General features: G+C 39.8%; 1 protein-coding gene and 1 long non-coding RNA gene across 9 annotated transcripts in view; one reads left to right on the top strand and one right to left on the bottom strand.

Moving 5' to 3' along the window:
• The window catches only part of nbeal1 (neurobeachin-like 1), a 160,902-nt gene extending 140,855 nt beyond the window's left edge, over window positions 1–20,047 (top strand). For 5 of the 8 annotated variants that reach the window (XM_077617428.1, XM_077616606.1, XM_077617958.1 and 2 more), the window contains 5 exons: window positions 5,452–5,568; window positions 16,870–17,031; window positions 17,125–17,273; window positions 18,328–18,463; window positions 19,641–20,047. In XM_077617428.1, coding sequence (XP_077473554.1) covers window positions 5,452–5,568; window positions 16,870–17,031; window positions 17,125–17,273; window positions 18,328–18,463; window positions 19,641–19,727 — 651 coding nt within the window. In that variant the 3' untranslated portion in view covers window positions 19,728–20,047. Of the gene's footprint in view, window positions 1–5,451; window positions 5,569–16,869; window positions 17,033–17,124; window positions 17,274–18,327; window positions 19,613–19,640 lie in introns of those variants that run through there. The other 3 variants (XM_077614301.1, XM_077615105.1, XR_013304942.1) reach the window with 2 other exon arrangements.
• LOC144069219 (uncharacterized) lies at window positions 12,555–17,713 on the bottom strand. Its single transcript, XR_013298486.1, has 3 exons — window positions 15,728–17,713; window positions 13,397–15,666; window positions 12,555–13,267 (listed from the first exon to the last, which is right to left on the bottom strand). It is a non-coding gene; the product is annotated as an uncharacterized LOC144069219 (long non-coding RNA).
• Window positions 20,048–20,561: the final 514 nt, after the last annotated feature.

The raw sequence follows: 20,561 nt of genomic DNA, 5'->3' as shown, positions 1-20,561 counted from the left end.
ATATGACTGTAAACCGACCCACCACTCTAACTCCATCATAGAATTTGCCAATGACACCACTGTGGTCGGACTCATACCAGGGGGGATGAGTCTGCCTACAGAGATGAGGTCAACAAACTGTCTTTGTGGTGTTTGGTGAACAATCTCACACTAAACACCATGAAAACTAAAGAAATAATTCTGGACTTTCACAAACGCAGCACAGCACAGATCTGGCCCCATTCCTCATAAATGGAGTATCCGTAGACAGGGTCCAGTCCTTCAAATTCCTGGAGATGCACGTCACGGACAAGCTCTCCTGGTCTACCAACACCACGGCAGTGGTGAAGAAGGCCCAGAAGTGTCCATTTCCTGAGGGTACTCAGGAGGAACAACTTGGACACTAAGCTTCTGGTAACCTTCTATAGAGCCAGCCACTGTGGAGAGCATCCTGGCATACTGCATCACAGTGTGGTACGTTGGAAGTACGGCAGCAGACAGAAAAGCCATGCAGAGAGTGATCAACACCGCCCAGAAGATCATTGGCTGCTCTCTGCCCTCACTGGATGACATTGCCAGCCCTCGCTACCTCAGCAGAGCCAGGAACATTGTTAGGGACCCATACCCCCATTGCCACAACCTGTTCCGGCTGCTGCCCTCTGGCAGATGCTACAGGTCTCACAAAGCATGGACAAATAGACTTAGGGACAGTTTTTTTCCCGCAGCCATCAGGACTCTGAACTTGCGTTAGCACGACACACAATCCCTTCTGTGCAATAACTTCGGGGTGTGCAATAACAATGTGCAATATCCTAGATTGTGCAATATTTTAGAATTTACCTTGCCAGGATGTGACTTTTTATATTTTTATATTACTTGTGTTTTTTTTTACTGGGAAAACGCAATTTGTGGAGTCGCACCATCAATTTCGTTATATGCAGCTGTGTATGATGACAATAAAGGCTTTTGATTTGATTTTGATTTAGATGAAGTGCTTTGAAATGTTGGTCGCCCACCACATCAGGTACACAATTTCTCCCTCAGTTGACCCTCACCAATTTGCTTATAGAGCAAACAGGTCCACTGAGGCCGCCATCGCCGTAGCTCTACACACAGCACTGAGCCACCTGGAGCACTAGGGCAAATATGTGAGGATGTTTTTCATTGACTATAGCTCAGCCTTCAACACTATAATACCGGACATTCTGGCTGTCAAACTCTCCCACCTTGCACTATCCTCTTCCACCATCCAGTCTACATGTGCTTTGTGGACTTGGAGCGAGCGTTTGACCGTGTCTCCACGGGGGTTCTGTTGGATGTTCTCTAGGAGTATTGGGTACCGGAACCCCTGCTAAGTTGGTACCAGTAAGGGTTGAATTTTACCAAGGCTGCCCTTAGTTACTGATTCTGTTCATAAGTTTTATGGACAGAATATTTAGACAGCCCATGTGTTGAGGGTGTCCAGTTTGGTGGCCTCAGAATTGCATTGCTGTTTTGTTTATTATTTAGGTCTGTTGGGTTCATTAGGTCTTTAACTCTAACTGGAGCGATTCGCAACTGAGTGTGAACCAGTCAGGATGAGAATCAGCACGTACAAATCTGAGACTATAGTCCTCGGTTGGAAAAAGTTGCCCTGCCCTCTCGAGGTCAGGGATAAGATCCTTCCCCAAGTGGAGGAGTTGAAGCATCTCAGGGCCTCATTCATGAGTGAGGGAAGAATGGAGCGCAAGATCAAAAGGCGGATCGGTGTGGTGTCTGCAGTGATTCGGACTTTGCAACGGTTCATTGTAGTGAAGTAGGATCTGAGCCGAAAAGTGAAGCTGTTTATTTTAAAAGTCAAGTCAAAAGCCTTTATTGTCATTATACATCAACTGCGTATAATGAAATTAGTGGGGCTACTCACAAAGTGCGTGTTTCCGAGTAAAACATAAGTAATTTAAAAAAGTCACGTCCGGGCAAGATTATAGAATACAGTGGTACCTCGACATACGAGTAAAATTTCGGGCAAATATTTATCTTGAGATACGAGACAAATTTTGATATACCAGCATACAGCGGATGTGAGAGGCTGCTCTTAAGAACATCATGGACACTGTCTCTCTCCCTGCAACTCCCTCGTGTAATGTCTCTACAAGTACTGGGTCCCGGAGCGTTGCATTTTTACAGGGTTTTTTTCCCGTCAACCAGTTAGCTCCTGTTGGCGCAACGATCGCTATTACGAGACTTCTTGTTGGCAAGTGGTCGTGCGTTATCCTATTGTGAGGACATTTGTGTGCATCATTTTCGGAATGGTTTGAAGGGAATACAAAAGCAAACAACCCTAGATAGGTTGCATCTGAAAGTAAGGGTGGAGGCGGGGCAAATAGAGCCAACCCAGGAGAAGAAAGGTAACAAATTTTAAACCAAAATTAGAATTAAGTCTAGTGTAAGGTTAGATTAAACTTATTTTTGAGTGTCTGCATCGTAATCCAAGTTCATTTAAATTTGTTTATGTTATGTTACGAGCGCGTTGAAAATGTTTTTCCAATCCAATATCTTGTTTTTGGTGTTTTTTCAGAGGGTTGAACAAATTAATTTATTTTTAGTTCATTCCTTTAGCAAACGTTCATTTGAGTTACGAGTAAATCGACATACGAGCTCAGTCCCGGAACGAATTAAACTCGTATCTCGAGGTACCACTGTATTCTAAAATATTGCACATTGTTATTGCACACAATGAAGTTATTGCACAGAAGGGATTGTGTGTCATGCTAATGTAAGTTCAGAGCCCTGATGGCTCTGGGAAAAAAAACTGTCCCTAAGTCTATTTGTCTGTGTTTTGTGAGACCTGTAGCGTCTGCCAGAGGGCAGCAGCTGGAACAGGTTGTGACCAGGGTGGTAAGGGTCCCTGACAATGTTCGCGGCTCTGCTGACGTAGCGAGGGATGGCAATGTCATCCAATGAGGGCAGAGAGCAGCCAATGGTCTTCTGGGTGGTGTTGATCACTCTCTGCCTGGCTTTTCTGTGGGGATGCTCTGTAGAAGGTTACCAGAAGCTTAGTGTCCAAGTTGTTCCTCCTGACTACTCTCAGGAAATGGAGTCACTTCTGGGCCGCCTTCACCAATGCTGTGGTGTTGGTAGACCAAGAGAGCTCGTCCGTGACTTGGACCCCAGGAATGTGAAGGACTGGACCCTCTCAACGCATACTCCATTTATGAAGAGTGGATCTGTGCTGCGTTTGCGAAAGTCCCAGATTATTTCTTTTGTTTTCGTGGTGTTTAGTGTGAGGTTGTTCACCAAACACCACGAAGACAGTTTGTTGACCTCATCTCTGTAGGCAGACTAATCCCCCCTGAGATTAGTCCGACCACAGTGGTGTCATCGGCAAATTTGATGGAGTTAGAGTGGTGGGTTGGTGTACAGTCGTATGTGTACCGGGGGTATAGGAGAGGACTCATTACACAACTTTGAGGGGACCCAGTGCTCAGTGTAATGGAGGAAGAGAGGTGGGGACCAAGTCTAACAGTTTGTGGATGGTTGATTAAGAAATTCTTAATTTATTATTATTATTATTTACGAGGTGATCTATGTGCATACTCTCTATAGTTACAACCTGTGGGTCGTGACAGAAAGAACAAGATATCGGATACAAGCGGACAAAATGAGCTGGACTATCCATTTAAAAACAACCCTATCCCCAATCCCCCTATCCCTCGAATAGCGCGGCTTTTTCTGGGGATTTTTTTATTTTATTTTATTTTTTAAGTTCATAAGAATGTGAAAATCCACGCTGGAACTTGTGAGCAGAAGCCACTCCCCTACTTGAACCCAGCACTGAAGAAGAAAAAAAGGTAGTTATAATAGGGGTGATCCTACTTCCCAGTTTTTTGTTTATCGCGGCCATGTCTGGTCTACATTAACCGCGATATTCGAGCGATTACTGTATAGCTTTCACAAATCAATTTAAGGTTAAATTTGACTCTAATGTAGTTTAGTTTGATACCATATGGCAAACAAATTAGCTGTCACTTCGCTCCCTTTAATATGGGATATATTTTTACATAGTGAACTGTCACATAGAAATATCTGATTAATCACAATGCATTTATTACCCAAACAAACATGCATCAACACGCCAGGCTATGTCCTCATTTATATGCAGAGGCTTGTTCCTCAGATAAGCTGACACCACAAGTCCAACTCGTGTCCGCTGAAGCCTTAAAAAAACTAAATTTAAAAATCGATTCACTACATTTACTAAGAAGATAAAATATAACCCACTTTACCATGCCTTCTAATGCCAGACATAAGTGTGCATTCACAGAACCACAAAGTAGCTATTTCTGATCGGTATCAAAATAGGACAGAATACCGACATTTTGAAGTGGAGGATACTGTGACATTTCAACCCACTGCCTCTCTGGCGTCTCAGATGCCTGACAACCACAGTAGGAAGTCTGGCGTGTCAGAATTTCTGCTTTTCATTTTCCTACTATTTGTTGATGAAGGCATAGATGGCAACCACAGGCCAAGGTTTCCCTTGTAAAACATTGCTAATTACATTAATACTTAAAAAAAAATTCACATCTCACATTGAAGTAGTATAGTATCTATACTTATGAATCCTACGAAATATTCTGGTTACGAAAATCTTTGATGGGAAACCTTTATTTCCAAGACGAAAAACAATCCAAGCTACAAAACGTCAAACAAAATTAAACATCCCCTGAAACATTTCTCATCTTTTTGATTTCTGAACTCAAGTATCACTATTAGTACATGAGCACTACTAGTAGTAAATTACAAGAGAATTGTACGATTTGTCTAGGTCTATAATGCACGCTGTATCATTAGACCTAGCCGGTGTTGTATACATTAGCATAACCCAGCTATGCACATGCAGTTGGTTCTTTTATGCATTTTTTATGAGTTGCGTTGCAGGTTAATACGTAATACAATGATGCATTATATATTTCTAAAAAAAATAATATTTTCTACAGAAAAAGGTTGAAGCCACGCAATTTTATCAAATACTGTGAAGTGTTGGGGAGAACAGGGTTGCTTCTTCCATGGATTGTTTGTCACACTTGCTACAACTCGACCACCACCGCAATATCACATCACATCAATCTACTGAGAAACAAAAAAGTTATTTTCTTTTTTTCATGGTTGATAATTAAGACTGTAATTAACTAAGAAATGTTAAGAGTTCAGTTACTTTTTAGAAGATGATACTAAATTCCTAAGAAAATATTGAGAAGCAAAATGTTCGACCAGCAACGATCTGGCGCATCACTCATTAGAACTGGAGGGTTGTATATTCATCAAACTGTCCATTTTATTTCTCCAGGAACCTTTTTTTCAGCTTATGACCTTAGGTGATGATTGTTATGTCTAGATAATTGTTAGTGTCTCGCTCCGACGCTCTTATGTTCTCTCACTCATTACTATACTATAATGGATAACTGTTTGTGGTTTGCTTTCAACCAACAGGATGGCGCTCCAGTAGGCCTGCATCCTAAACCTGTTCAGGTGTTATATGGCCACACGGATGAGGTAGTCTGTGTCAATGTGAGCACAGAGCTAGACATGGCTGTGTCTGGAGCACGGGTGAGAGTTATGACTTCAACCATAATATAGATACACATATACAAACACACATGCACACGCACACATTCACATACACACGCATATATATATATATATATATATATATATATATATATATATATATATATATATATATATATATATATATATATATATATATATATATATATATATATATATATATATATATATATATATATATATATATATATATGCGTGTGTATGTACATTGCTTTATTCAGATACACACGCATATATATATATATATATATATATATATATATATATATATATATATATATATATTTATATATATATATATATATATATATATATATATATATATATATATATATGCGTGTGTATGTGAATGTGTATACTGATATATATATCAGTGGCGGTCCGTGCATTTTCTGGTAGCGCCTTCAACGTATCAATCCAACCCTCAAAAACTAATTTATAGCTATAAAACCTCTACTGCAGCTACAGCTGCGACACATTAGAAAACAATCAATAAATCAATGCACAAAAATGGGGTAAAATCCACTTCCTAGCAGCATTTCATGATTAAATACAAATACTGGAGCTTTTCAGACATCAAAACCAGGCCAGGGGGTGATTTTCCCAGGAAAAGACAGCGATGAACGTCAATGGCGTACGGGCAAACATTGCCCGAAAATGGGGTAAAATCCAGCCAATTTATTGATTAAATACAAATACTGGAGCTTTTTAGACATCAGAGTATCATTTCCCCGGTAAAAAGACAGCGATGAACGTCGATACGTCCATATACGTCCATACGTGAAACAGCAAAAAAAATGCACTAAAATGAGGTAAAATCCACTTCCTAGCAGCATTTATTGATTGAATACAAACACTGGAGCTTTTCAGATATCAGAACCAGGCCCACAATTGAAATATTATTTAGGAATATAGCCATATTATACTCACCAAAAATCATTTTTAACTGTATACAATATCCATCCTCCTTTCTTTCTTCCTTCTTTTCTATCGCCATCGAAGCTAATGATGAAAATCGAGCCATATTTTCGGCAAAGTCCGTCTTGAAAATGGCTTTAAATCAACACAACAATATATTTGCTTGTGCAGCTAAGTTAGCGCACTGAAAGTGGCGCACACACCCTTTTCCCGGCTGTAACAGGCTTGCTAGCTTCGTAGTCGACCGCCCTTTCTTAATGATGTCCATTTTTTTCTGGAAAAGTCCATCTGGAAAATAGCTTTGTGAGCAAATCTGCAACAAAATCCATTTGTTTTGCTCTGTCGGCCATTGTGGGTGGAGTTTGCGATCTCTGGCTGCCTCACTATGGCTTTGGCCCGTCTACTCTCTATAGCAAGCCAATAATAGTTGGTGAAAGCAATGACGTATCCCAGCCAGCAAAATGCCAACGCCTATGAAAAAGCATTGTGGGGTTGCCAACTCGAAATCTGATTGGTTAAAAGCAACAGACTTGTTTAATGCAGCAGAGCCCGCAGAACTGATTGTGAAGGCTTTGAGGCAGATTTCTGATCCTGGAAACAAATAATGGCTGAAATGTGATTGGTTAAATGCTTCAATATGAAAACACACATCTGGAAGCAGTGCAACCAGGGGGAAAAGCAATGAAAAGAATAATAAGTATTGTTTGACAAAATATAATATGATTCAGATATTTCTTGGGCCAGCAGAGAAGGCCTTGAAGGCCCTGACAATATATATATATACCGTAATTACTCGAATATAACGCGCACTCGAAAATAACACGCAGGTAATTTTGGGCCAAAAAAATCTGGAAAAACGCAGTACTCGAATATAGTGCGCACCTAAAATTTCCCGCTGACGAAAATCAGAAATCTTACCTTTTTTTCTTCGTTTCACGATTGTTTTGTTCAAAACCGGATAGAGAAATCTTCAGGTACGAGCGTTTGAATTTTAGGGCAATAGATGATACACAGAGTGGACAAACATATCATGTAGACATGTTATGTTGCAATACCTTTTAGACTACCTTGAACATTGACTACATTTCAATTGACAATACCATGTTTTAATTCAAATATCTATTGTCATTCTCAAACAAGAAAAGGAACATACAAATTGAATAAATAAATGATTTGAAGATATGCACAATGGAAAAGACTATCACATGTAACAAGGGAATGTACTGCCCCCCGCTGGACATATTTCTAAATACAAGTACGTACTACACTACAATGTAGTATTCTACTTTCCAGCTTATTAATGCAGGATTGTGATGTTTGTGAGGCTTGACGATCTTTAATATGCGTGTATTTTGAATTCAAAGTTGGAAATTGCACAATGTCCGTGCGTCAAAGTGAGTTTGACAATGCTTTTTTCGATCGAAAATTTGTAATTTATTTTAGTTATTGATTATAACACGCACCCCCAACTATTGGAATTAATTATATAGCAAAAATATGCGTGTTATATTCGAGTAATTACGGTATATAAGCTCGAAAACTCTTCTTACATTCTTTCTTCAAGTCTAAATATTTGCCTTATTTGATTGAAACAATTATACCCGTTTCTTAACATCTTAATTGTTGCATCCGCAAGTGTATTATGTTTGTTAGTAATTATCCATCTCTTAAGTCATTCAGCGATCAATTCTTTATATTATGATAGGTTCACCAATAGGCATTCCCAAATGCATGCACAAATAAAGAGAAAAGACAATATTCTGGATTTTTTATCCATCTCTTAAGTCATTCAGCGATCAATTCTTTATATTATGATAGGTTCACCAATAGGCATTCCCAAATGCATGCACAAATAAAGAGAAAAGACAATATTCTGGATTTTTTCTTGCAAGGAGAAATCGAACCGTTGAGGTTCTAGTCCCGTTCTCGCGTGACATGCTTCTTTATTGTTTATTAACTTCAAGGACCCTAGTTACAATGGATGTCTCAACTCTCAAGGGAGGGGTGGGAAAACAGAAATAAGACGTCAAATAGTCAAAACAAATGAAGGTCATGTGCAGCCGAAGGATCTTCTCCACATTCCAGCTGTCCAAGTGGATACGGCTTCCCTTTTGTTCAGTCTAATTAAGGAGCAAAGCATTTACTTCGTTGCAAGCAGGCATTTTAGATGTAGAAAGCGAAGCACTTTCTTCATTGCAAGCAAATATATAATAATGTAAGACTAATAACCCTAACATATTATTAACTCGATTATAACCTAGTTTAACTAAGTTCAATTTGTCCAATTCATGATAGTAGACCATTACTTTTGTTGTATTTGTCTTGTCATCTAACCCTAAAAAAACATCTACAAGGAATAGACAATACTTCTCACTGTCATTTAATTTGATAAAATCCATATGGAGTCCTTGAAATTGATATATTTTTGGGGGATTGACCACGCCTTGGTCATGTATTGCCCTGGGGATTATGTGGAGCACCGATCGAACAATTCCTTCCAATAAATTTTTATTTTTAGAAAACAAATTAACCCAAAAGTTGTTTAGTGGCGCTGCATTCAGCCCAACACCCCCTTGTTGCGACATGAGATTTCCCATGAGTCAATATAGTAGCCCACCCAAGAAAGTTTATCTACAAATTTGGCTGTTTTTTTTTCCCAGTGCTCCCAAAATTCCCATTTTGCTGATTGGTTCATTCACAGATTAAGTTTCAAATTTGGACTTTGCTGCTGCATTTCATTAAACTTTAATAGGATAAAATATTTTTGACATAATCTGTCGCTGCCATCCCTTAAAAGGGCTTATTGGCCAAATATTTTCCGCATTAATATCTAATCGATTGATTATATCTCGGTGGCCAGCCATTCAAAAACACAAGATGGACAACCATTCCCACTCACACTCACAGACAGGGGTAATTTAGAGTGTTCAACTAGCCTAGCATGCATAATTTTGGTTTGTGGGAAGAAACTGGTACCCGGAGAAAACCCACAAATTCTCGGGGGGTACCATGCTCTAAGGTTGGAACCCACTCCGGGGCTCAATAGTCAATCTCAGAACTGTGTACTCGATGCGCCACCCACAAGTCCATTGGGCCTGCCATCCCCATAAAGGGCTCCTTGACAGCTAATGCTGAAAGTCGAGCCTGTTCTGTTGTATTTCGTTCCCAGGTGTGACAGGCTTGTTTGCTTTGGAGTTGTCCGACCTTTCTTAATGATGTCCAGCTTTTTTGAAAAGTCTGTCTTGAAAATGGCTTTGACAGTAAATCTGCCAACAAATCCATTTCTTCTCCTCCTTCAGCCATTGCTGGTTGACAAAACCGCTATTAAATCAACACAACATTATATTTGCTTGTGCAGCTTGCTCCAGATACAGTTTGGTAGCTCTGGCTAGTCCACTCTATCACTAGCCAATCATAGTTGGTGAAAGCGATGACGTATCCCTACGCCTGTGAGAAGGCCTAAGTGTCGTCAACTCAAAATCTGATTGGTTAAAGCAACAGTTTTATCAACGCTTGTTTTATGCAGCAGAGCCTGCAGAACTGATTGTGATGGTCTCAAGGCAGATTTCTGACCCTGGCAACAAATAATGGCTGAAATGTGATTGGTTAGATGCTTAAATATGAAAACACGCATCTGGAAGCAGCGCAACCAGGGAAAAAGCAATGAAAGGAAGCTGACAGACAAATTTGAATTTTTTGATAAGTACTCATGGAGAAAACATAATCAGTCTGTGATTCTGATATTTTTTTTTAGGCCAACGGAGAAGGCCTTGCAGGCCCTGACGGTCCACCACTGGTATATACCGTATTTACTCGCATATAAGCCGCCGGTGCGAATGAGCCGCACCCTGAAAGTTGCCTTGAAATTTTTGAATCTTACAATTTCTCGCATATAAGCCACCCACCTGATTCCCAAATTTCACCTACATATTCATGGTTTTAGGGAGTACAAATGTGTTACTTTGAAGGGAAAATCTTAAGAAAAATCATCACAAGTGGTATTTCTGAAATACCGTATGAATCAAACGCACATTATTAGGGTCAATGTCATAGGGAAGTTAATATGCCTGTCTTTGTAAATGCAAAATATCAAATTATTCAATTTGAAAAAAGAAAGTCTATCTTGATGCGAACCTGATGCTTTCTAATTTAAAAAATTAAAAAATTTTTACCAGAAGTTTAAGATGTTGTGGCAGCCATATTGCTTCAACGTCAAAATATCTCAATTCTTTCGATGGTTCATATTATTCCAATAGTTGTCACCTTTGAATAAGAAATAAAACGGAAAAAAAATCAAGTCGATTTTTTTTCAATTTTTAAATCAAGGCTACTCGCGTCTGGCCAGTCAGAGCACTTTTAACTAGGTTTAGACGGCAGCGCCCTAGGTAAGATGGCTGCGCCGGACCTAGGTAATATGGCCATGCCCCAAGTGAGCAGTGACGGGAACGTGAGCTTTTTCACGTTTTAAGCAAGATATGTACGTTTTTTTTTCTTGAATTTCATTCAAAGACGTCAAAATAAATTTTGTTTAGTGTTTTATCTGTTTATCTTTTCTCTATTTTGAAATAAATGACCGTATTGACCGCATTGTCTTGTGTCATGACGTCACGGTGCCATTGCGTCATGACGTCATTGTGTCATGGCGTCATCAAATTTGCATATCATGTTTTTATGCGCTTATAAGTCGTACCCTCGATTCAGTCATCATTTTTGCGTCCGACAAAAGCGACTAATATGCGAGTAAATACGTTTTTTGTTACCTTAACTCGAAGATGTTCGTATTCCATAGACTTTAGGCAACAAAAGGTTGCAGTGAAAAATTAGACATTGAAATCCTTTTTAAAAAATCATTTATTTGATTCCTGTTGATACAACTTTGATGAGGATGACTTAATATTAGTAATTTAGGTTACAGTTTGCAAAACATCAGATTTTCAGATGGTGGTGTGCATTGACATTTTTCAATGCAGTGTTTCTCAGCTCAAAAACGGTTGGGCAACACTTCTTTGTTTAGACTGATTAGACTAAATTTCCTCACAAACACATTTTAAAATGCATGTATGAGGAAAAAAAGGCAAATACGCTTTCTGCACACTGTAATTTAATAGCGCAATTTTTTTTTGTTTTGTCAGCCACTTGTTGAATAAATGATGCTGAAGGGCAACCTCTATTTTTCGTTGTTATATCACGAAACAAACTATATAATTAAAATGATCACATAAGTTTGCCTTTTTTCTCCATGAAGACATTACAAGCTCATGAGAAAAGTGAAATAAATATTTTATCTGCCCATGAAAATTGAAAGTTGGGACAGGTTTCGCTATACTCGTTGACAACATTGCTTTATTTCAAAAGGAAACCAGAAGTTTTGTTTTGTATAGTGCTAGTCCACCACAGACTTAATGACGTTAGGCCATGCCGTTTGGAAGAAACACACGTCAAACCTACAATTCCATCCGGCACGTCGTAGACTTGGGCGGTGAAATTTATCAGATTTATTAGTATTACAACGTTGTGAATGCAGCTCATTAAAAGAGGCAGATATGTCTCGCGACCAATGACCTTTAAATCTAAGAGGATTGCAGGTCTTAAGATGTGAGTATTGCACATGCTTACATTGCAATTTTCTTACCAGAAGTTTAAGATGTTATGGCAGTCATATTGCTTCTAATGTCAAAATATCTAAATACACGCATCTAAGCCGCTTTTGTCGGACAAAAAAATGATGACTGAATCGAGGGTACGGCTTACGTGCGCATGAAATACGACATGCACAAAACTTCAATTAGTTGACGCCATGACACGTTGACGTCACGACAAAATGACGCCGTGACGTCATGACGCAAGACAATGCAGCTGATATGGTCATTTATTTCAAATTAGAGAAAAGAGAAACAGATAAAACGCTAAACAAAATGTATTTTGATGTCTGAATGAAATTCAATAAAAAAACGTACGTACCTTGCATAAAACATGAAAAAACTCATGTTCCCGTCACTGCTCGCTTGGGGCACAGCCATCTTACCGTAATTAAACGTGCTCTGACCATAGCGTTTACCATGTCAGGACATCACAATAGTAAAGGCTGATCGAAGGTCTTGCGATCGATCGTTAAAATATAAACCTTGATACCTGCGTAATGTTTATGCTATTATTGCACCCAGAGACTTGGTCAACACTACGTATAAGGATATGGGCATATTTGGATTGGATTGGATAACTTTATTCATCCCGTATTCGGGAAATTTCATTGTGACATTAGCAAGAAAAGGCATAGTTATAAGTTGGACAGTACAGTCGCAAAGGCCGCAGAACAACAAAGCAAAAGCAAAAAGTACAAAGCAAATCAAAGTAAATGGAAACTGGAAAATGGAATCAAAAACTGGAACCACACACAGGAAGTCTTCCACAAGATGGAGAACTTCTGCAGACAGTGACCGAGGTAGAGAATATGCAGAGTCACTCTTCCAAGCTTATCCGCACAGTTCCTCAGTAGTCTGGAGCTGAAGACAACAGTAGCAGAGTAGGGCACCTCGACTCCGTTGCTGGTAAGCACCGACAGCTCTTCCATCTTATCCCCCGATGGAATGGTTGGTCAGAAGCGTTGCCTCTTCTCCCGGCACTTTTGTCCAGCTCCGAATCCCCGGCGGCACCGAGGTGTTGCTCCTTCCGCTGCGTATTGTAACAGCTAGTCCCATGTGTGTGACAGCGTAGGCATGGCTGAATGGTTCCAAAAAAGAAGTAGCCGAAAAAAGCCAGGCTAACAGAACAAGGAAAGTTGTAAAAACATTAAAGTAAAAAGTATAAAGTAAAGTTAAGAAATATTAAAATGTAATTTAAAAAAAGATAGAAGGGCTGTAAAACACGAAAAACATAAGAGTGTACAGACCTACTGCCACTGGCTCCCGCGTGAGCGGCACCATCTTGGAATTGGAATTTCCTGGTTGTGCTTACGTTACTTCCTTTTTGAATTTGTCGACTTACACACCCTTCTTTTCCGGAACACAGAAAGGAAATGATTGTAAATTTGTGATTATGAAATAAAACCAAATTCCGCTTTGATTTTGTTTTCTTTTTATTTCTTGTTCGAAAGTGACAACTATTGCAGTAATGAGCCATTGAAAAAAATTAGATATATCGACATTAGAGGTAATTTAGCTGACACAACATCTTAAACTTCTGGTAAGAAAATTGTAATTTATCTCATTAAAAAGCATCTGGTTCTCATCACGATAGACTTACCGTAAAACCTCTATTTGAACTGCACCTCTAATAAAATGGCACCTTGGTGGACGAATTGAAAAATAGAACGGCACCCTCTAATTGAACGGCACCTCAAATTGAACGTCACTATGGGGGAAAGTTTGGAAAATAGAGCGGCATGCCGGTGAAATTGAGTTTTTTCTCAACCTGAGAAGTTGGTCAGATGGCAAGCGCCTTTTTGCCTGGGATTCATACTGTTGTCACATTAGCGATGCCACCAAGAAGCAATTGAAGAAGCTCCATATTGATGTGGCCGTATTTCCAGGAGGCTGCACCAAATTTATACAGGCCCCCGAGGTCTACTGGAATGCCGCATTCAAGGCCAAAGTCCGACAGTTCTACGAGAACTGCATGTTCCACGGCGAGAAGAGCTACATACACCAAATTTGGCAACATGCGAGCACCAACAATGGAAGTTTATTTGAAATGGATTGTTGATGCTTGGGCTCATCTGCCGAAGGATCTAATCATCAAGTCGTTCAAGGGATGCGGACTGACCAACCCTCTCAACGGCTCAAAGGATTGCCAGATTCATTGTTTCAGGTCAGATGGCCCGATTCAGACTGGTTTGCAACTTCTCCAGCAAGCGCGAGCCAATGCTGGCGACGATGAACAGGAACTCACTCAGAAAATCGACGCTGATGCGGAAGGTGATGTGAAGGACGAGGACAGCTACAACAGCGATGTGTCACTTGATTTTCACCAGTGAATTTGTAATTACTTACTAATAATTGCCTTGTATTTGTGCCTTTTGTTAAATGAATATGTATATGTTACCTGGTTTGGTTTCTCTTTTCATCCATAAAATTTACTGCATATTCTCAAAATTCTGACCAGCTAATCGAAAAATATAGTGGCACCCTCTAATTAAACGGCACCTCTAATTGAACGGCAGTACGGGGGAAAGTTTGAAAAATAGAACGGCATGCCGTTGAAATAGAGGTTTTACGGTATTTCTTTTTTCAAATTTAATAATTTCATATTTTGCATTTACGAAGACAGGCAAATTAACTAAAGATATTGACCCTAATAATATGCTTTTGATTCATACAATAGCTCAGCAATACCACGTGTGATGATTTTCTTAAGATTTTCCCTTCAAAGTAACACATTTGTACTCCCTATTAAAACCATAAATATGGAGGTGAAAATTGAGAATCAGGGGGCTTATACGCAAGAAATTTTAAAATTCAACCATTTTTAAAGGTGCGGCTTATACGAGCAGGTGGCTTGCATGTGAGTAAATACGGTAGGTCAGTACAGTAATACCTCAACGTACGAGTGCCCCAACATACGAGCAATTTGAGATACAAGTAAAATTTCGAGCAAATATTTACCTTGAGATACGAGACAAATTTTGATATACGAGCATACAGCTAGGTGTGGCCAACGCAAGAGGCTGCTTTTGAGAACAACATGGGCACTGTCTTTGCCGTTCCAAGTCCCTCGTGTAAATGTCTCTACGAGCACGGGGCGGAGCGTTGCATTTTTTATTTTTTCCCCCAGTGCAGAATGGTGTACGCGTGGCTGATCTTGCTCGCTAATACGAGAGGAGTATACTACTTCTCGTTGGCAAGTGGTCGTGCTTTATCCAATTGTGAGGACATTTGTGTGCATCATTTTCGGAATATTTTTGTTAACGTACGGGGATGGAGGACCCCAAAGCAGGCGAGGGTGCTAGTCTGGTTCTTTCAAATATTTATTTCAATCGTCCGCGAGGCGGGCGAGCACAAGAGGGGACGGCGGAGGCGGGTCGTTAGCCGTAGGGGGAAGGTCGGTTGCCGTGGAGTCTGTGTGGCGTGTACAGGTTCGAAGGCGCAGTCGTTGCCCGTGGTCCGTGATCAGTGGTCGTTGTCTGTGGTGCGTGATCCGTGGTCGTTGTCCGTGGTTGGAATCCTGGATGCAAACAAGAGGTCGAATATCAATAAGGCAGGCAAGGAAAAACGTGAGAGGGTACCTCACAGTAAACTGTTTAGACGATCCAGCAGCATGATCATGTTCCTGGTGGCTTTAAATACTCCGTGTAGGCTATTAACTCACACCAGGCAGCACTCGAGTCATTAGGGGCTGGACCTGTGATAGGGTGACAGGCGCAACCAGCCACCAGTCTAGTCTGGGGCCTGACAATTTTGAAGGGAAGACAAAAGCAAACAACCCTCGATAGGTTGCAGCTGAAAGTCAGGGTGGAGGCAGTGAAAATAGAGCCAACCTGGGAGAAGAAAGGTATAAAAATGTAAAACAAAATTGGAATTAATTTTAGTGTGTAATCCAAGTTCATTTAAATTTGTTTATGTTATGTTACGAGCGCGTTGCCGTGCAAAAAGTCTCTTGTTCTCTCTTTCTCTCTCTCTCTTTCTCTCTCTCCCTCTCTCCGTCCCTCTCTCTCTCCCCTCCGCGAAATCCGTCTAATTTTAGTATTAGTGAACATCATAACCACTAGTTATGTATTACTATATTAATAGATGGCAAATTAGAACAAATAAAAATCTTTTTCCATTCCAATATCCTGTTTTTGGTGTTTTTTCAGAGGGTTTGGTAGGAATTAATTTTTTTTTAGTTCATTTTTCTATGGGAAACGTTGATTTGAGATACGAGTAAATCAACATACGAGCTCAGTCCCGGAATGCAGTAAGCTCATATCTCAAGGTACCACTGTATCCCATTCTATTAATTCTTAAATAACCCGTCTACATAAAGAATTTTGCATTATTCAGAGGCTGATATTTCATAATTTGGAAGTGCTCATGTTGACCATATTCCAGACTGAAAAAATGCAACGCTCCGCCCACTGCTCGTAGAGACATTTACATGAGGGAGTTGCGGGGAGAAAGACAGTGCCCATGATGTTCTTATGAGGAAGCTCTCGCGTCCGCTGTATGCTCGTATATCAAAATGTGTCTTGTTTCTCAAGATAAATATTTGCTTGAAATTTTACTCGTATCTCAAATTGCTCCTATGTCGGGGCACTCGTATGTCAAGGTATTACTGTATGAAGCATTTTTCCTCCATAAGATCAATAGGAAATGTTGCCTCCAGTACCCTTCAGTAGCCCAATTTGTAACCTATTACTATTGACTATTTCATCTCTGTGTGTATCAGGATGGAGTAGTGATCATCCACACCATCCGCAGAGGTCAGTACGTTCGTTGCTTGCAACCCCCAAGTGACAGCTCATTGCCTCTTTTCGTCCTACACCTGGCTGTGTCCTGCGGAGGTCACCTGCTGGTCCACACTTGCCTGGAGGGCAAGGCAGCACTTAAAGTACCTATGTTGCTTTGTTAAACATTCCATCTCAGAATTGTTTTTTTTTAACATTTTCCAAACGACCTGAATTGTTCTTTTTTCTTGTCACAGGATAAATACGCCCTCCATCTCTACTCTGTAAATGGGAAGCACCTTTGCAGTGAATATCTGAAAGAGCAGGTGACTGATATGTGCGTGTCAGGGGAATTTGCTGTTACTGGAAGTGAGCAAGGCTACTTGTCCATTCGAAACCTCTACAGGTAATCAAAGCCTCAAACCATGTTTTCGTATTATTTCACAGGAAGCCACTCAGGCAGGTATGGGGTACCAAATAACCATTAAGTTTCTAAGAGTCTTATACAATATTCCAGCAGGAACCAATTGTAATGTGTTGTTCTATTTATTTGGGGGACAATAATTGACATTTGCAGCAAAATTTAAAAATACAATCGTACCTCTACTTGTGAAATTAATTGGTTCCAGAAATTGTTTCGTAAATAGAGCAGTATTTTAAATGTACATTTTCTCATTCGTTCCATGGTCCTCAAAAAAACTACCAACTAAACCCTTTAAAAATGATCAAAGTATCCCAATTTTGTAAGATGTGAGAAACACAAAAATGAGAAATTTATTTGTTAATGTATTAAAATGAATAACAATCATGCAAAAACATTTTCTATTTGTGCAAGTGCTCAAGTTTAAGGAGAAAGCTAATGTTAGGCAACAGACCAAGTACACGAACAAATTATGAATTCAAAAGAACTTAGCATTAAATAGTTGCTTTTTCAGAAATAATCGACTCCTTCACTGTACGCCCTGCAATTTCTTCTATCTAAAGGAGTCTCATCTCGTTGTTCAGTGACAACCTCTTTTCTTCAATCACAGAGAGGCCACCAAGGACTCATCGCTTTTAATGCTTTTCAATATCGTAGCAATGTTAGGTGCGTTGCGGCCAGTAAATCAACAACATACTAAGTATACGCAGGAGGATTAGAGCCACTTCAGGGAAAAAAAGGCCAATTTATTAAAGTTTGAATTCTGAGAATAAGGTCAGTCTGACTTTAAAGTCAAAATTTCTCCTTTTTTTAAATTCAGTAGCCCTAGTAATTACAAATGTAGGTTTGTTTGATTCTATGGGAAACGTTGATTTGAGATACGGGTAAATCGACATACGAGCTCGGTCCCGGAACGCATTAAGCTTGTATCTCAAGGTATTACTGTACATTAAATTGCTTAGGATATGAACAGAAATGCATCTTTTACTGCTTTTACTGGTATGATATGTCAAGTGATCTGTCTGGCCCTTGTCCACAGTCTGAAGCTGTGTGCTGAGCCCATTGCCATGCGGATGCCGGTGCGCTGTGTCTCCATCACCAAGGAACAGAGTCAGATCCTGGTGGGCTTGCAGGATGGCAAGCTGATCATTGTGGGTGTGGGCAAGCCAGCTGAGGTAAAGAACTCTCTGAGGAACTACATCACTCTGAGCCTGGAGGGATCGCCGCTCTTGGCTTCTCCCTTGCTGGCCCCGCTCTGTGCTCGCTCTCCTACTCGCATATTGCATCAACGAAATCAGTTGGTGTTAAGTCCTGATTCTGTCATCGAAAAACCGTAGATGATTGGATGCTCATTATGGGAAAAGTTGTTGTGATTTTTGTAATCACGTGTAAGACTAATCGCTGCTACTTTTCTATTAATGCAAGCTGATAATATTGCACTGATTTACCGGTGTTTAAGCAATGCATAAGATTACTATGTATGACAAAGTAGGATCTATAATAATGTGTACCTGGTCAGGTGATCCCAGCTGACTTTGGGTGAAAGGCGGACTACTCCCTAAACTGTTTTAGTCATAGGGCACACACAGGGACAGGCATCCATTTGCACTCAAAAACCAAGCAGACCACCGAGCAGGAATCGATCCGAAGCTGCCTGCGCTATAGTCAAGAGTATGAACCACTACATCCTCTGGTGGCTAAGACTGTACATATGAAGTATATAGATTTCCATTTCCAATACATACTGTATTTGTCCAAATATAAGACGAAACCCTCTTTTTCATTAGGTTAACCAAATTGATCTGCGATCATAAAATAACAAAATTGCAATAACTGCATTAACCATCAGTGTTCAGCATTCACTTTAAAGATATCTTGCGCCATCTAGTATTGTGAATGTGTATAATGTCTAGACCCCGATTGTAAGACCACTGACACTTTTTGAGTCTCATTTCACTGCGAAAATCAGTCTTATATTCAGGCTAATACGGTGTGTGTGTGTAATCGCATATGCATTTATATGTATATATGTATGCATGTGTTTGTGTGTATATAAATATATGTGTGTGTGTGTGTATGTATGTATATGTATGCATATGCATATATGCTTGGTTTTTGGTCCTTTATAGCAACATTACCGAAATTAATCAAGAATCAGAATCATTGCACCTTTTTGTCACCTTTTCACAACCAACCTAATCAGCCGTTAATGCTTATTTATTATTTCACACGCAATCAAATGTGAACAACAGTCATAAATCGTATCCTCTTCTGTGTTTGTTTCTTTACACTTATTCTCCATCCTCCGCTTCCATCATACCTTCCTTTACTTCACTTCCTCCACTATCTCAGCTGCGTTCAGGCCACATCACACAGAAGCTGTGGGGCTCCAACAAGAGGTTGACCAGGATCTCGTCGGGGGATTCAGACGTCATCTAACATGATCCTGCTTGCCGGATTTTGATAGTCTACTTCAAGATAACTAATTGGCGCTGGTTTACGGTTCAGATCCAGAAGTAACCACAGCTTTCATTTCATATTATTGTTTTCAAGTGACCTTTTTGTCCTGCACCATTTGTTTGCCTCGGGTGCAGAGAGGCCCATGATGCCTCAAAGCTGCCTCACGGCAGTTGTAAGAGAGTTTATTTAACGTACAAAAACGTTGAGCCTTCCATTTGTCTTGCTTCTGGCAGTTTTGTTGAGCTTGTTGTTTAATCTTTAAAGGGAAAGTGGTTATTAAAATTAACCCATGGTGTCTACATAGCTGGACATTCTTTTTTTACCTACATGACTCAAAATGTCCACCTAGTTGGTTAAAAATGTAAGTAATACTTCCTTTTTTAATATTATAATATATTTTAATGAATAGGTACAAATTATAATTTAATAAACTGTTAAGAAAAACAACTAATACAATTCAAATTAATAAAATCAGAACTCACTCTGGTGTTGGCCCTCAATAACACAAATATCACTCATAATAACATAGTAATTATAATCAATAAGAACTATTTTCTGAGTGGCTCGCAGTGTGTTGACGTCCCCTTGTCATGCTAGCTTCATGGCCGTATCTACGGCGTAAATCCCTCATAATGCTGGTTCAGTTTTTTATTCTTAGTGGTTATCACTCGCTTACTATCCTTGGAAAAGGATATTGTGGCCGTCTTCCGAATGTTCGCTTCTTCTTTCTTGGAAAAAACACACGGTAGATTTATTTATGCTGCAATGGCGTGCTATGCTTTTAGCATATGTGGCTTTTGTGGTCACTGTCAT

The sequence above is a fragment of the Stigmatopora argus genome, chromosome 1 (assembly GCF_051989625.1).
Source record: "Stigmatopora argus isolate UIUO_Sarg chromosome 1, RoL_Sarg_1.0, whole genome shotgun sequence".
NCBI lineage: Eukaryota > Metazoa > Chordata > Actinopteri > Syngnathiformes > Syngnathidae > Stigmatopora > Stigmatopora argus.
The sequence above is the reverse complement of the archived record's forward strand: the minus strand, read 5'-3'. Positions and strand labels throughout refer to the sequence as shown.